Here is an 18,438-nt window from a genome sequence, read left to right as displayed (position 1 = left end):
AGATATACAGAGCAAATTATGTCCATGCTGGCCCAATGACTATTCAGATTTTGTTCCTGCCTTGCACCCTATGCTGGCTGTGATAGGCTCTACCCAAACGCTCGCTTCAACCCTTGTCTCGATTAACAGGTTAGAAAATGACATGACATGTAATGTTAAGTTTAATTGTAGTCTTTTTGGCAAATTATAAGAAAGTTTTACAACTTTTTTTCCAAAGATGTTGCTTAAAAAGCTACTGTTTTAACCAGTACAATGAATTATGTAGCAAATATGAAGTAAAAAAGCAGAAGGAACAAATTAAGAAAGTAACATAAAGAAGAAGGGTTGCTTTACCAGATGGTATTTTATTGATTATAATATTTTACCCTTCATTACCTAGGAGATAATTTATAATAAAGTTTTTTTGACAGTATGATACATCTAATTGGTGGGTATGTTATTCAAATACTGAGTAGATTCTGATCATACTGCATTCAGTTTTCTACATCCATTAATTTATACTTAATGATGAAGTGATATAGTATTCCTAGAGTCGGAGGCTGAGGGCAGCAGAGACAGAAGAGAGTTATGGTTTATTATGTGGCAGTCCCATGTACCACTAAATTATTTTAATCCATTTTGTAGCTAATACAAGAATTAAAGTAAATCAGCCCTGCTCTCTATCCATTAATATAAATACATTGTCAAAAAATACAGTATTTATTTCCAAAACCTCAAATGAATGGGTTCATCTCCCAATGTCACATCTATTTTTATAGTAAAAAATGTCATTTTTCCTTAAGCTCCTCCTACAGCTTGTACAGCATACCATCATTTAGCTACAGTACTTATAACTTCTAAGTGGATGTCACATTTAAACTTAGTTTGCTGCTTTGACTTAAAGTGATGAATGAAGCTTGAAAATTAGATAACTAGTGCTGCTTTTACAGTAGTTGGAAAAATTAGTATTGGAGACCTTTGCCATCCAGCACAGGTCAGACAGACCTTCCATTCACATGTCATAAGGCTACTGAGCAGCGAGTCATAATAAGAAACACTATAGATGCTCTTAATAGTAGATAACTGTAAATACATGTTGCATTCTAAGTATGTAAGCTACGCCTTTGGTTGGTATTGCATTACCGCCACTATCCTGAGAAGATCCCAATAGTTAAGACCATGGTTTGATATATTATGTTCGCATTTTAATAAATAGAAACATGGAGCTGGACATTGAGCCAAGAATATCTACCTGAATAAGCCTGGAAACTCTCAGTTTAATTGCACTTTTTCATGCCAAAAATAATGTGTGACAAAATATACATGAATGGTATTGACTGTATACAGTATCTACTGTATATATGTAAAATGTTAAGGCTAGTCCATCTGTCCTGTAAAACCTAATGAACCACTGGGCCTTGCACCTTGATCTTGGTCTTAATTGAGAGCTTATGACAAGATACGCATAACGCGACTCACGCAACTGGAAGTTAGAGCTACCACGGCAAGTAATATGGCTTCTTATGGCAAGCAGCATCACAGCCACGCACATCATGGTTCACAGGGAAGGATCTACAGCAACATCTGCTGACAGTGAAGCAACTTGCAGAAGCCAATTATGTGACAAGAAGAAAAAGAAGAATGACAGCCTACTGGTACTTGTGAAGTAGTTGGGCTGGATCTGCTGAGTATGAGGCAAATTGCAGAAGATGATTACAACCTCCATGTCTTTCTGCTGGTAAACTGAATAGGCAAAATGATCAGGAAGCTGATATGGCTACTGAGCATAAAGCAAATTGCAGTAGCCGATTACATGACAAGAAGAAGGAGAATGACAAGCACATGTAGTGCAAATTGCAGGAACCTGAGCAGTACTGGGGCTGGAATGTCAACCTTAGGATGACTGGAGGTCCACTTGTTTTCTAGTGTTTATTATAAGACATTAAAGAAATGAGGGGTAAATACAGAGGAAACAGAGTTCAGAGGCAATCATACTAATCACCCACTCTACATCTCTCTGTCTCTCCCTTTCTGTCTCTATCCTGATCCTGTACTCACTTTAGTTATCTTTTGTGCTGAACTAGTCTCAAATTGAAAATTAGATATGTTCTGTAACATATTTGGGGTCACTCATAAAAATTCCCAGAATCTCATCTGGTATTCTGTCAGAGATGATCTTTCTATGGCTATAGGGCTCCAACGCAAGAACATCCCCTAGCATTCCCTAGTGCGTCTACATGCCTTAGTGCTCAGCAACTGTTAAATTGTCAGGTCTCTATCACAGCTTCCATCTATGCTGCTGTCTTTCTCTAGAGCAATAGAATCCAATAGATCTCATATGTTAGCTGTCTGCTCACACCTGCCAGCCTTGTGGTCTAAAGGGCTTCCTGTCAGGTTTTTTTTTTCTTCCCTCACTCCCTAAGGCGAGAGTCAGGAGCACCTGGCATCAGGTGGCTCACATGTCCTTAAGGGAAATGCAAAATGTTTCCAACCAGGCAACCAGTCGCTTTTCTTTGCACTGGTGCCTGTAAAACATTATGGGGAACCATACTTAAGAAGGTCTCAAGTCCCCATTTTCCTAAATTCCATGCGGATTTTCAATTTTCCTGTAAGTATGTGTCTATGTCCCAGTAGAGGATTTGTGAGAGTTTGTCACCTTATTGCTACCCTTGTCTTTTACAACATCTTGCCAGATGGGAATTTGCAGATGATTTTGTCCTGTTTGCTTAATCGGGCCGTGACCTTCAACTCTCTCTGAATCGATTCACAGCTGAGTGTGAAGCGGCTGGGATGGGAATCGGCACCTCCAAATCCGAGACCATGGTCCTCAGCCAGAAAAGGGTGGAGTGCCCTCTCAGGGTTGGAGGCGAGATCTTGCCCCAAAAGGAAGAATTCAAGTATCTCGGGGTCTTGTTCACAAGTGAGGGAAGAATGGAGCGTGAGATTGACAGGCAGATCAGTGCAGTGTCTGCAGTGATGTGGGTTCTGCATCGGTCTGTCGTGGTGAAAAAGGAGCTGAGCTGTAAGGCAAAGCTCTAAATTTACCAGTCAATCTATGTTCCTACCCTCATCTATGGTCATGAGCTATGGGTAGTGACCGAAAGAACGAGATCGCGAATACAAGCGGCTGAAATGAGTTTCCTCCGCAGGGTGTCTGGGCTTTCCCTTAAAGATAGGGTGAGAAGCTCAGTCATCCGGGAGGGGCTCAGTGTAGAGCCGCTGCTCCTCCGCATCGAGAGGAGTCAGATAAGGTGGTTCGGGCATCTGATCAGGATGCCTCCATGGACGCCTCCCTGGTGAGGTTTTCCGGGCACGTCCAACCGGGATGAGGCCCCAGGGAAGACCCAGGACACGCTGGAGGGACTGTGTCTCCCGGCTGGCATGGGAACGCCTCGGGATTCTCCCGGAAGAGCTAGAAGAAGTGGCCGGGGAGAGGGAGGTCTGGGCATCTCTGCTCAAGATGCGGCCCCCGCAACCCAACCTCGGATAAGCGGAAGAGGATGGATGGATGGATGGATGGATGGATAAATTTGTCCCAACCACATTAGCCAGATCTGAAACAAACCTGTTACAAGTAAGGAATGATCAAGGAAAGTGGCAGGTATTTCCGCTTCAAAACATGCTATTTGCCAAATACAAGCTTGTCTCATCATTGCAGCTATGCAAAAGGACAATACAACAGTTTACATGGTGAACATTTGGCAAAGGGGTCATTTTGAAGTTAAGTAAAGCGTCAATCTCAGATTTTCTTGCAAATGTGAAAATTTGAGAAAAAAAACTTTCATGAACAGTGTGAAAACCTTATGGGTGTTATCACCTACATATTGCAAATAATATGATGCCAATATACACAGTTAATTAATGCTGCCAGCAGTTCTATGCGGATCAGGCAGGACAGCTGGTGAAACAAAGCATTTAAAACACAGTACATCTATAGATCTAAAGGGTAGGGTTGCCAGATTAGAAAATTAGAAATACGGGACACTCTTAAAATCTCTCCCTATATTACTGTATATAAACATTTATTCATGCCCCCTACACACCCAGACCAATACATTATATAAAAGTAGAGACATAAGTTAAAAACATAAAGCAAGGATTTTAATGAGTTATGAGGAAAACAAAAGTAAAATCATTTGAAAATTATTTAATACAAGCTAAAAAAATTCTGTAAAAGTGAAATCATTTGAAAATATTTATTTAATACAGACAACAGAGAAATATTATTATTATTTAATACAGGCAATTTGAAAATTTGACCGTGACAAGTAGTAACAACACACTTTGTTGACACTGTATGTTGCAATGTTGATACTGAGCTGCACAACAGCTCGGCTAGAGAGCAAAACGGTAACGTGTCCTCAGCCAATCATAGAAACTGAACAACCTGCAAACAGGCAGCAAACACTAGTTTCCTCATTACATTTGGGTTATCAAGAGAATCTGAGAGAAGAAAGTATAATTACTTTTAAAGTTACAACTAAGTACCGTAAGAAGGTAGCAAAAATATATTTTTATTATGAAATTTGAAAATGAACTAAATACGGGACATCCCTGAAAGGTCAGTATGGGACAGGGGACAAAATTATCAAATATGGGACATGCCCCATACAGTATATAAGGGATGTCTGGCAACCCTGCCAAAGGGCAACATCTTACCATTCTTACTTAAACCTTAAAAGTTTGAACGTGCAAGACTGTCACATTGCACATACTGTAAGTATTATCCTGTCAGAATTAAAGTAAATTAAGTAAAACTAAAGTCTATGCAGTTGAGACAAGTGTATAAATGAAAATGCAAAAAAGGAAAGTCATAAGGTCAGGTTGTCATGTCAAGCTAAATTAGACAACAGTTGTATTCAGATTTTGATTTTTTAGGTGAAAAACTTTTATTGCCACTACAAAATGTATTAAACTTTAAAATATACTTTTAATATAGAGATATATTATTTTCTTTGAAGATTCATCTTAACGTCATTTGCAATATATTTACAATTATTTTCACATTCATATTTGTACTACTGAAGGTTTGAATGCATTTGAGTGTGTTAGTGATCATAACCTTAAGAGGACGGTTCTCGGTTGCTTCGTAATCACTTACATTTTTGCTTTTATAATTCATCTACGTAAAACCAGTAGTAGCAGTAGTTACTGTCACATGAACTAAGCACACTGAAATTTTTACAAGTAATGTGCAACAGATCACCACTCTCTGGCAACACAAAAAACTATTTTCAAATTTTATGAAGTATTCTATAAAGTGATTTGATGTATATTATCATAAAGAGCACAGCAATAATAATAATAATAATAATAATAAAGTAATAATAATAATAATGCCACTGCTCTTTAGTAGATTGCATATATATGTTTTATGTCTTGCTAAGTGGAAAAAGACAATACATTTCTGGTGACCACCTTCACACTTGGTTATAATCTCCCCTATGGCTCAGGTTACTTATCAAAGATCACAGTTACCGTTTCCTTCTTGCTATTTATTCCCATGCCTTATTATAAAGGGTGCTCAAAGTTTATTGACATATTGATTGTCAGTTAAAAAAATGTCACAACAGGGAACCTGGTACTTGCTTCATGATTATACCTTTGCACACCCAGGACTTTGAATGTAGATTGTATGTTTTTTTTATTTGAAGTTATAGATTGATTTTTAGTAGTCAAGAATGCAGTTTATGAACATGCACACAAGTGTAATAATTTTGTGTTTTAGTCTTCTTATAAAATTTACCTTTTTTAATCTATGTGAATGTTTTTTTAGCATTTTGTAATATCTCCTTGTTCTCTTTATAAACTGTGATTATACTGTACATCTGCACAGGTTGCAGTAACAGGTTTGCCAGCACATTAATTGCTATATTAACCTAAAGGCTAAAAAAATGTAACACAACAGACAATTCCATTTAAATGGAGTCTTTCTTGCCATTTATTAATTCTTTATCACTGTAAATCATGTTTATCACCATTAATATAAAAATATTATTAGATGAACCTGTAAAAGTATAGTGCTTAGTATACATTGTGTAATAAACTAAAAAGTATTAAGATGATATTTAGCCTATAAGGGAAAATATAGTTTGTTTTCATGCACATATTATACACAATATTCATTTGTTACTTCATTCATTTTCCAGACCACTTATTTCAATATGGGAAGCCTTGAAAATCATATTCAACACACATCTGGTACTAGGAAGTCCATTACAGGAAAAACACAACTCAACGCACTGTCGCTGCACAGGGACACATACAGTGTATGGGCAGGACTTGAACTCAAGACTCAAGCAGTGAGGTGCTGCATGAACTGGAGTTTTAGGTATGCAATTTAATTTTGCTTATCAAAGCTTCAGATATGTGGTGGGCTGGCACACCGCCTGGGGTTTGTTTCCTGCCTTGCACCCAGTGTTGGCTGGGATTGGCTCCAGCAGACCCCCGTGACCTTGTAGTTAGAATATAGCGGGTTGGATAATGCATGGATGAAAGCTTCAGATATACAAGGAATTTGAGACTGATTTTGAAGTAATAAAAAGTGATTTTTCAATCTGATGATTTCTGCTTTAAAACACTGGCCACCACATCCCAGTCTTAAAAGTGTGCATCTAGAGTCATTTCTAATAATTACATTTTATTGCAGACATACTGTATACAGAATCATATAATGAGTGTCCTCTCAATAACTCAAAAAATATTTTCCCTAAAGCCACAATAAACAGTTGGTCACATGCCCCTGACGGCCCTCTTATGTGCCATATAACTTAAAACAGACAGCAAGAAAAAGAATAAAATATAGTAAAGTATTGTCAAGAGCTGGCCAGGCAAAATTGGAAAAAAAACTTAATATTGAACTAGCAACCTGTACGCAGATGACATCTTTTACAACAAACAGTACTATAATAATCATGAAGTTTTACACTATACCAATATTAGAAAGTAAACTTCAATTGAGTAAGCAGTGTCAGAAAATGGATGAATAAATCTTATAATATATCCTGAGCTTTTTAAGGAGAATTCTGCTGAAGACAAACTGAGTGTTTTCTATTACAATACCATAACACCAGTAAGAAAATAAATTAGAAATCTTTCTTTATCTATCATGATAAACTGCAATAAACATGCCTCTTAACCAATCATGAAACTAATATAACTAAATTAACAACCCTTCAAATTATGGTAATTTCCCCAAACCTGAAAGCATTAAGCAATCTTTCTGGCACAAAATGGCTTCTATATATTTTTATGGTTACATTGTTTTATACTAGGAAGGGAACATTTTGCCAAGGCCAATATATAAGGTCCATGCCAACCTTTTATTTCTAATATGATTTTCTTGCTCGACTGCCTTCTGTCAATTTTAATACATTAAAATGCTTTGCTTAAAAGGGTTTATTTATCTTTATTGCAATGAGGGAGGTTGAACTAAATCAATTGTAATGTTTTTAGTAACTATACTATACACAGCGAGCACAAAACAAATGTCTAGTTTTTTCTGGTCACCTGCTAACATGTTAAGCAGGTAAAGTACACTTCACCATTGTGACCAATAAATATATCTGTACCAGTTCAAAAACATCCTAACTTAAGGAAAATTACATTTTATTGTTTGTAACTATGATAGGAATGGAAGGGTATAAATGGCTGGATGGGTTCAAATTGCTACTATACAAGCTAATGGTAAACAATGGATGCTATCTTTGTGATTAATATAAGATATAGTATCAAATTAAACCTTGAAATTAACAATTTAAATTTGTTAAACATCCTGTTCATCTTAACATCTCAACAGCTAAAATGCAATGCAATTAACTATTCATGATGTTTTCTATTACAAGGATCTAAATGCAGTTTTAACATATGATAAATCTGTGTTCATACTACATGAGGTGGCAAAGTTCTACTGTATGACTGCCACTAGAACTAGAATATGTAAAAAATCCATTTGAAATATGATACTGCTCATCTTACACAATTTTAAAACTCAAAGAAAAGATTTTGTTGTTAAAAATATGCAATTTTACAATTTAAGCAACTTCACCAATATGCAGTATTTAAGGGAAAAATCTCATTATATGAGTACAAACTTCCACAAACACCAAAATAAAATTTAAGAAATATTTTTACAGTGCTCATTCTGTTTTAAATATTCTAGCTAATAGTATATTGATTAATAACAAACAAATGCTTTAGATATAACCAGAAGAGTGCCCTCCTGGCAGGTCGCCACACTGACAATAATGGCATAGTCAGAATTCTCAAAAATGATGCATTTCTTTCTGAACACGGATAAACATAAATAGACTACAGAGCATCATTGAAAATGGTCAAACATGAGCACTACTAACGTAAGCTTCCATCCTGTTTCACAGATTAGTCCACCACTCAAGTTTCACTCAAGTACTGGCACTTTCATCTTCATGTCTCTTTTTGCCTACTTAACCCTGGACTTTCTAACACCTGTCAGTAAGCCATTGCTCCAGCTCTTGTCCTCACTTTAGGCTTATAGATCCAGTGACCTAAGGGTAGCTTTTAACCGCACCCTACGTTCAATTCCGGGGCCTCAGTGGTACCTGGACTACAGTTTCTACATCCATAAACCCTACATAACTCTTAAAGGGTTGGGTATCTCATCATGATGGTACCTCTGTCCTTATCAAGCTCATGCCAGATGGGAGATTCCTCTAAGGTAAAATAATTACATGCCATATAGGGTGGTGTTGAAAAGTGTCATGGAGTACAGTACATTGTGAAAAGGACAGTGCAGTATAATCTACCCTTCATCATTCAGTCAAGGTTTACTTTTCTGCATACATGAAACATTCAAGAGAATAGACCACTCTCAGTCAGATACTCAATAATCTGCACAATGAGCCGCAACTTTTGCAGTCTTTCTTCCAACCTACTTCTAATGCATTAGGTCCTTGCGAAAGACAAGTCTAGTAGCCTTACTTTTTTAGGTATGCAATCACTACCATTCAAGATGTTTCCATCAAAACAAAGATCATATACATACTTCTTCATTGTTTAAACTCCTTTTCACCAATGTCAGAAAAGTATCAACTGCATAAAGCTATCCCACTGTCACTAACCACCCTACCATTAGTAAAGAGATGAAGACCCTTCATTATAGTACTGAACTTCTATTATCCACGCATCTCAAAAAAGCTAAATTACTTTTCTATTACATGTATTGCAACAACAGCATTCCTACCCTAGAGTTTAGTTGCTTTATTGTCATATGTCACAGAATGAACGGTAATTTGTGAACTAAAACTAAACTCGCTTTACCAAAATCACTGAATAATAAAGAAGTCTCTTAAAAAAGGAAAAGCACTACTGTCACTTCACTCAAAAAAATGAAATTATACATGCTAATGACTTCTCTTACAAGAAGGGTTCAAAGTCTTATTGTGCTAGGGAGCAGGATTGTGTGCAGAGTGGAGGAATTTAAGGCAGGCAAAGTACAAAACCAAAATTCCCTGAATAAGCCAGGTGGTACAGTATCCTTAATTATAGTACATGTTGTTTTACATGGTGGGGTAAAGTTAGAAGAGACAGTTTAGGTACAGCTTTCACAAGAATACAGAAAAAAATGAAGACGCGGCATCTGAAAACAGTGTTTAATCTGCTTTAGAGTGAGCTATTCTATTGGGATGCCAGTCATTTTAAAATATGACCTTGTGTAACACTGGTGCATTGACAAAAGGGGGAACCTTGAAGAAGAAAGAAGATATGTGATGACTTATAGTGTTTTGGTTTAACCTCTGACACTCAACAAATGAATACATGAAGGGGAATAGTAAACCTCACTCTAAGAATGCCAGGGCAAGCTTGAAGTTGAAAAAAAGAATAAAAGTGTCAGCACGATGACGTGTGGCAAGGGAACAGGATGGTGCACAAGGGAAGGATTTAGAAGAGGGATTATTCAAGTGTGCTTAGCAGAAGGGAACGCAGACCAGCTGCCATCATATTAGTAAAGGTATCCAAAATTCTGAACAAGAAAGCCCAGACAAAACATATGAATACGTAGTTTTTGCTATGCCATGTGTGTTTGTTTTGGCACAACATAGCCATGCAAAAAATAAATACAATGTACATTACTCCTAAAATGTTTGAATAGGGTGAGAGGATGTTTGTAACAAGAGATATATAAAGTACTATATCACTTATATTTACGATTAATCTGATGTCTTAACGATTAATAAAATCTGTCTTGAAGATGGATGTATATGTGTATGTATGTGTGTAACAAGATGTATGCATTAGGCATATAATGGATGTATATCAATATTGAACTCTTCACCACAGAAAATTAGCAGATGAACTCCCTCACTTCCTGAAGCATAATGTGCTCCCAGATCCATTGCAGGGTTGCAATTCTGATGATATATTGTTTGGTTGACTTAAGCTTTCATTTCCAAAGACAGCTAGCAATTATCTTTAATGTTGCTTTGAATTTGTGGGACACCATTCCTGACCAAATACTCAGCTCAACTTTATTGGTATTCTTTAAGTAATGTAGCATTAACGCTTTCAAAGTTCAACTGCGGTGTTCTATCATACCAGTTTTAATGGCATCTGCACTACATTCAAACTAGACACGCAACATGCAACATAAAGAGAGAAAGGAACATGCTAAAAATGTTACATGACAGGATGATATTAATAGATGTACTTTTAATTTTTTTCTAAATTAAGTTGCCATGAAAATTGGCTACAACATTTTATAGCTGTAAAATTGTGATTAGGTCTTATTTTTAAACTCTCATGTGAAATATCAGTTGAGTAAGGATAGGATGAAACTTTCTGTAGTGAAGGTTTTCATTTTCTGTCTATCTCTGTAAGTATCTGACCACACAATAGGTTGGAAATAATGAGAAATATATTAGTGTATCATACACAAATTTCACCAATGTATATGGTTGTTAGGTGGAATGGTGACTCTGAGGCTAGGGATCTGCGAATCCCATAAATGCCAGAGGTGATCCCATTCTGTTGGGCCCTTGAGCAAGATCTTAACCTGCAATTGCTCCGCCCTAGGTATGACGTTGACCTGTATCCAGCCCTGCAAGGAGGTCCTTCAACTTGCAAGGGAAAGTTTTGGGAGTTGGTGGCAGGATTGGCACTCCAGCCAGTGTAAAAAAAAAAAACCTCACACTGTTCAATTCCATCCAAACTAGTTGGTGCTGAGATGTAACCCGTTGCACAGCTGCACTCGGGTCCTAACTGGGCAACGCACTTTATCAGTTCATACTTCAAACTCTATATTGCTGATCAGAGGAAAATGTAGTTTAGACATAAATTAGCAGGATATAATCCTGATTTTACACAATTCAAAAACTTGGAGATTCCTAATGTGCCTCTTTTCAGAATGGCATACCAGTGTACCATTCAAACTACAGTAGTACAATTCCCTTAAAAAAATTGATACTTCTGTAAACTTTCAGCCACAAGTCATAATCTTCAACAGAGTATTGACAAAATATCTGAATATAAATAAATATGATAAAACACCAATTTTCTAAGCAACCCTACTGTTCCATATTCCCCGTTTACCATTTAATGTTTGGCCTACCTTAGCAGCCACTGAAGAATTGGGCTTCTCCAGAAGATCCCACAATTTCTTTCGCTTATCAGCACAGCATGTATTGTCGAACTCCTCTCCTTCCCGCTCCCTCAAAGTCTCTGCCTCCCGCCTCATCTCTTCATTCATCTGCTCTTTTTTTTGATGATACCTAGCTTGGCAACACGATTCAAGGTAGATCTCATCAATGCCCCAGTAATCAAGTTCTTGACCAAATGACAGTGCACACATTTCCTCCATCATATGTAACTTTCCTGTCCGGTAAAAATTAAGGATGGATGTAAATGCCCCTGGGTGTCGATCAAAAAAATATTCATTTTCACCCAAGTTATAATCGTCACAAATTTCCATTAAGGTTTCATGTGTATTGCAGTCTCTCAGCTTTCCTAATCTGGTTCGAGGAAGCCTATCCAAAGTTCTCCAAAGAACTTCATGATTGAGTCCCCCAACATTGATTTTAACTCTCCGAGAGCATGACTTTGTCCTAATAATTTCCATCGGCTCTGGTGGAAGAGAGGCCGTTGATCTGGATGTGTTTTTTGTCAGGCCAGAGGTAATCTTTTCAGCCATGATGAACGAAACAAATGTAGAATATTATCCAGGTGAAAAGAATAATTTGAAAAATAAATTAGAAATAAAAAATAACAATTTATGGGGGGTCCCCTTCAGACAAGTTCCTGCATGGCTGAAACTGAAAAACAGGAGACAGGTTAGTGAAGAAGCTGCAAATCACATCCTATCAAATCAAAGCAGTTCTTAACATCAAAAATAACAAAGGAAAGTCATACAGTATGCAAAATAAATAAAATTCACATTATGTTTACAGTTCACAAACTTCAGGCCTGTCTATATGTATCCTAAAGCACTGTCAACTTCATTTCCTACCACTTGTAAGCAATACAACCGTGAATATCTATCTTTTTTATTTTTCCTAAAAGGATTGCTAGTCATCAGCATCTTCCAACAAAGATTTCTCCCTAGGTTTTAAAGGCCTCACATTATTTAAAAAGAAAATAACATCTGTTGTGATATCATTCCAAGAAAGGAAGCTTGAAATGCCTTTGCATATTTAGCTGTCTGTTTAGAGCAGTAAATCCACCGTATAGTCATTAGCTTATTGTTTACTACACCTACACAGCATTCTTTAAATCTCTGCTAACAATCAGCCAGAAAAAAATGTTTTTATAGGGAATATATCACGTCAAGCAGGTATATTTCTAAATAACACATACTAACAATATTGCTCCATACACTAAACCTTCCGCTAAAAAACAATGTTCTTAATGGAATGAGTTCATCCATTCCAAAAGTAAAAGTAAGAGATACACTTAATGAAACTGATATTTGCTCATATTTCGGTGTGTCTCACCTTGACCGACTTCTTCAAAGGAATTGTTTTAACTTATATCATTGTCAATCATTGTATAAAGTAAGGAGCGAAACAGAAGTGCGCAAAAGCGCTACACATAAAGCAACATTAAAACATTTTTTGTCATTTTTGCAGAACGTCGAGTATGGATATTAGCAGCCTTCTGTGTACATAATCTGCGTACAGAACCTAATTATAAGTGTTTTTCAGGATACAACTAATAGTTTTTAAATCCTATATTAGATGTAAGTGTTTTCTCTTTATCGGTATTCAGTTTCATATAGCGCCTTTCAAAGTCAACCTTAAAATGTTTATAAAGCGATTACTTTAACTTGATTTCCGAGCATCCCCTTATTATTATCGTCCCATACAAACATATACAGCGGTATCATCTTCTGGGCACATATAGGCAACAACTGCATTCCATGCACTTTATTTATATAAACCCTGAAAATGCGCATGCAATTGAAAAAAAAAAACACAATCAGAAGCAGCTTTTTTCCTCCGTTAATTTGCAAAACGAGGTTTGCGGTTACCGGTTGAAAGTGGAGCGTTAAATTAAGTACTGGGTAGGTAACCGACCTATAAAATAATTGAAATTACGAACTGATTTAGGAAATCGATTAACGCCAGCTGCTGGAATCTAAAATGTATGCGTGCATCTAGCATTACTAAATCGTCAAAAAGAGTAAAAGTAAATTAAACATAATGCGCGTAAAACAGGTCTTAAGAATCTGAATTTTAACTAAAATTGCTGAATTATTTTAATCACTTCCCGCGCGTGTTATCCCGCATTCCTAGCGGCGAATATGAAACTACTTTTATTCTGAAACAGGTGCGCTACTCACTTCTATGCGCGCGTCATTGTGGGTTTTATTCCGATCGCTCAATTCTCACAAGCAGTTTTCTCAAAGCACCCTGTAGACTTCCACCTCACCCCTGCTTCTCAGTTCAACTGTGTTGCTTCTACACTTTATACACGATGCGGAATTTACTTCACATGTTGATAAACTAGAGACAGAGGACTCGCACAGTCATTCAGCAACAAGCAAGTGGCTCTTGCAGCTAAGCAAAATCGTACCTCTTACCTTGCTGAAAGAAACCACCTTTTGCATAAGAAATCGTCTGTTAGGAGACGAGAGTAATGCTCCGGGATTCCCACCCCCTGTTGATGCTCGAGATTCAAAGCGTTTAGTGAACACCCTCGTCCGTTGCACATAAGCTCCGCATTTCCTTAAAAAATAATAAACGTCCAGAAAATGTACATTAACAAGCAAAGAAATTAGTGCTCTGGGTTGTCGCTCCTGTTGTAAGAAAAGCGGATCAAACCCTGTGTAAGCTCCATCTGTTGTTGATACGGTGAGATGGGGTGCCTGCGGATGTCGGATGAGTAATAACAGCAGGGCTGAGGGGCAGAAGCTCACCATGTAGTGAACTGCAGAGCCACACAGCGTTAAGAAAAGAAAGGAGAAGACGTTGGTAAGGGGGGTGAACAAACCGCATCACCGAGAGAGAGGTGAAACCTAATTGGATTGGGCCGTACATCACCAAGGACAGCGGCAGATCAAGCGGAGCAGCACAAGGATCAGCGGCTCTGAATCCCTCTTCATTTACCATTGGCTGTATGTCGCTAAATAAGAGACGAGAAACGGAGCGCTCACCTTGGATGTTAATCTTCTGTCATATGCGAAGGGAAAGTGACATTAAAGATTTTGCTTTAGTGATAAGAGGGTAAGAGCAACAAATAAGAGCAACAGTCATCGTTTCCTGTACGTGCATGACTTAAAAGATAGAATTGTCTTCTGAATAAGAATTTTTTAAATATTCTTAAAAAAAAACAATGAATACAAAGCGCATATTGTGAGAATAAATCACATTATTTTTAATCTTTTTGCTGGAACGCGTAACAAATATATTCCTAAATAAATACATTAATTTTACCAGTTCCGTACTGGATCGCATGAGTGCTGTCCTGAAATACAGTATACGTTTTGGAAATTCTTTAGGTAACCCATACAGTTAAAATCAACTAAGCAACGGGACTATGGATTTTGTTTCCCATTCTTTTGGTATTCAAGTTTATACTGACAACAGGTATCCCATGATAGTATTGCATGAAATCGGTACTTGAAGACAAAACTAAATAACCAATAAATAGCTACAGTATAAGGGAGCGATCTCGTATCTTTTTAAAGTGTTGATAAAAGTTCACTAAACTTGATAACGTATTTATACACTTCATAGAATTTGAAATAAAGTCTAATTTACCTTTGAATGTTTCACACTTTTTAAATATCAGTGGGTGGAGTGTTTGGATGGACTACAAAAACAGTAGCATACTTGTGACCCATGGAGAGCATTATTAGGTAATCTTAACTTTTCACCTAATAAGATCTTTAGGAAAGGTATAATCCATTAATCAATCATGCTGTGTCACTTAAGCAGAGCTGCAGTACATATGTGACCGCAGCATCCCCTGGGGTTGTGCTTCATTTACATGAAAAGTAAGAGATGATCTTACAATGCTTCATCGGTATGCATTTTTTTAACCCTCGATTTCACTAAAACACTTTTAATGCATTTGAACCCATCTAAAATTCTTGAAGCTTCTCCTCTCAAGAACAACTAGATACACTTAATATCTTACATATCAGTCATTTTACAGAAAGTGCTGCGAAGAAGAGTATGGTATTTGCTAAAATACATTGGTAAATTACAGACAAAAAAAATCAGTTTAATGCAATATACTACATAAGAATAAATGCATTACTTGAACAATAAATGGGAAATTGCTCTTAGTGGCATCTATCTATAGGTATGTCTATCAATCAGTTTACTCACCATCTTCTTAATTCTATTTCTTTCTCAATTAACTGTATATATATATATATATATATATATATATATATATATATATATATATATATATACACAGTGGTGTGAAAAACTATTTGCCCCCTTCCTGATTTCTTATTCTTTTGCATGTTTGTCACACAAAATGTTTCTGATCATCAAACACATTTAACCATTAGTCAAATATAACACAAGTAAACACAAAATGCAGTTTTTAAATGATGGTTTTTATTATTTAGGGAGAAAAAAATCCAAACCTACATGGCCCTGTGTGAAAAGTAATTGCCCCCTGAACCTAATAACTGGTTGGGCCACCCTTAGCAGCAATAACTGCAATCAAGCGTTTGCGATAACTTGCAATGAGTCTTTTACAGCGTTCTGGAGGACTTTTGGCCCACTCATCTTTGCAGAATTGTTGTAATTCAGCTTTATTTGAGGGTTTTCTAGCATGAACCACCTTTTTAAGGTCATGCCATAGCATCTCAATTGGATTCAGGTCAGGACTTTAACTAGGCCACTCCAAAATCTTCATTTTGTTTTTCTTCAGCCATTCAGAGGTGGATTTGCTGGTGTGTTTTGGGTCATTGTCCTGTTGCAGCACCCAAGATCACTTCAGCTTGAGTAGACGAACAGATGGCCGGACATTCTCCTTCAGGATTTTTTGGTAGACAGTAGAATTCATGGTTCCATCTATCACAGCAAGCCTTCCATGTCCTGAAGCAGCAAAACAACCCCAGACCATCACACTACCACCACCATATTTTACTGTTGGTATGATGTTCTTTTCTGAAATGCTGTGTTCCTTTTCGCCAGATGTAACGGGACATTTGCCTTCCAAAAAGTTCAACTTTTGTCTCATCAGTCCACAAGGTATTTTCCCAAAAGTCTTGGCAATCATTGAGACGAGCCCTAATGTTCTTTTTGCTTAACAATGGTTTGCGTCTTGGAAATCTGCTATGCAGGCCGTTTTTGCCCAGTCTCTTTCTTATGGTGGAGTCGTGAACACTGACCTTAATTGAGGCAAGTGAGGCCTGCAGTTCTTTAGACGTTGTCCTGGGGTCTTTTGTGACCTCTCGGATGAGTCATCTCTGCGCTCTTGGGGTAATTTTGGTCGGCAGGCCACTCCTGGGAAGGTTCACCACTGTTCCATGTTTTTGCCATTTGTGGATAATGGCTCTCACTGTGGTTTGCTGGAGTCCCAAAGCTTTAGAAATGGCTTTATAACCTTTACCAGACTGATAGATCTCAATTACGTCTGTTCTCATTTGTTCCTGAATTTCTTTGGATCTTGGCATGATGTCTAGCTTTTGAGGTGCTTTTGGTCTACTTCTCTGTGTCAGGCAGCTCCTATTTAAGTGATTTCTTGATTGAAACAGGTGTGGCAGTAATCAGGCCTGGGGTGGCTACGGAAATTGAACTCAGGTGTGATACACCACAGTTAGGTTATTTTTTAACAAGGGGGCAATTACTTTCACACAGGGCCATGTAGGTTTGTTTTTTTCTCCCTAAATAATAAAAACCATCATTTAAAAACTGCATTTTGTGTTTACTTGTGTTATATTTGACTAATGGTTAAATGTGTTTGATGATCAAAAACATTTTGTGTGACAAACATGCAAAAGAATAAGAAATCAGGAAGGGGCAAATAGTTTTTCACACCACTGTATATATATATATATATATATATATATATATATATATATATATATATATATATATATAATTTCACCTTTTACAATTTCTTGTATTAGGAGTTTGTTAGTTTTTGCATACCCCTGGGGGTCAGAGCATAGGGTCAGCCATTGTATAGCGTCCCTGGAGCAATTGTAGGTTAAGGGCTTAAGGGCCCAGTAGAGTAGGATCTTTTTTGGCAGTAATGGAGATTCAAATCTTATAGATCCTTAGCCTCAGAGCCCCCACTCTGCCCTAGCTTTCTGTGTGTGTCACATTATTATTATTATAAAACAACATTTTTATTTCTTTCTTTTTATACTCTTTTAAGACACTGAACTGTTTTTATTTCCTTTAAGTGTCAATTATTCAACAGTTCATTAACTAAATAGATAATATTCCCAAACCAACTTAATTCAGCTCAAAGTCGTGGCAGAGAGCAGCGTCTGTGTTGGCAGCATTAGGTGCAAGGCATAGCAATCACCTCAGGACAGAGCACCAGCCCATCACTGGGTCCACAGAAACACATACACACAACCACAAGGGGTCCATTTAGAGTTACCCATTAGCCTACGCTTTAGGAATATGAGGGAGGAAAACCCATGCAGACATGAAGAATGCATATTAATGTTACAAAAGCCATGTCCAAACATAAAATTCAAACTTAGGACACCGGTTCTATGAAGCAGCACCATTAAACACTGTTTCATAATGTTGCTCAATGTTATACAGAGCAGTGGTTCTGAAAATGTTTTGGGCTGAGGACCACTTTGTCAAAGTCAATGATCTGGAGGACCACCAATGACCAACAGTGACTTACTACCGTAAAGTTTGTGGCAAAAAGATCTCATTATTTGTTCTACATTACGACATGAAAAATACTGCAATGACCCTACATGAAAAGAAGAACAGTTGGCACATAGACTTCAATTGTGAGTTAGTAGTCCTGAACAGGGCTATTTATTAGAAAATC

The 18,438-nt window shown here is 37.2% G+C and overlaps 1 protein-coding gene across 3 annotated transcripts in view; it reads right to left on the bottom strand.

Moving 5' to 3' along the window:
- Positions 1–14,560, bottom strand: part of kcnb2b (potassium voltage-gated channel subfamily B member 2b) — a 229,416-nt gene extending 214,856 nt beyond the window's left edge. Inside the window, exons 1-2 of one of the 3 annotated variants that reach the window (XM_039754654.1) lie at positions 14,030–14,560; positions 11,564–12,263 (exon numbers count right to left, since the gene is read on the bottom strand). In XM_039754654.1, the coding sequence (XP_039610588.1) occupies positions 11,564–12,142 (579 nt within the window). In that variant the 5' untranslated portion in view covers positions 12,143–12,263; positions 14,030–14,560. Of the gene's footprint in view, positions 1–11,563; positions 12,264–12,941; positions 13,016–13,789; positions 13,866–14,029 lie in introns of those variants that run through there. The other 2 variants (XM_039754656.1, XM_039754655.1) reach the window with 2 other exon arrangements.
- Between the last annotated feature and the right edge of the window lie 3,878 nt (positions 14,561–18,438).

Source organism: Polypterus senegalus, chromosome 5 (assembly GCF_016835505.1).
Source record: "Polypterus senegalus isolate Bchr_013 chromosome 5, ASM1683550v1, whole genome shotgun sequence".
Lineage (NCBI taxonomy): Eukaryota > Metazoa > Chordata > Cladistia > Polypteriformes > Polypteridae > Polypterus > Polypterus senegalus.
Note: the sequence above shows the minus strand (reverse complement) of the source record. Positions and strands in the feature narration are given on the sequence as shown.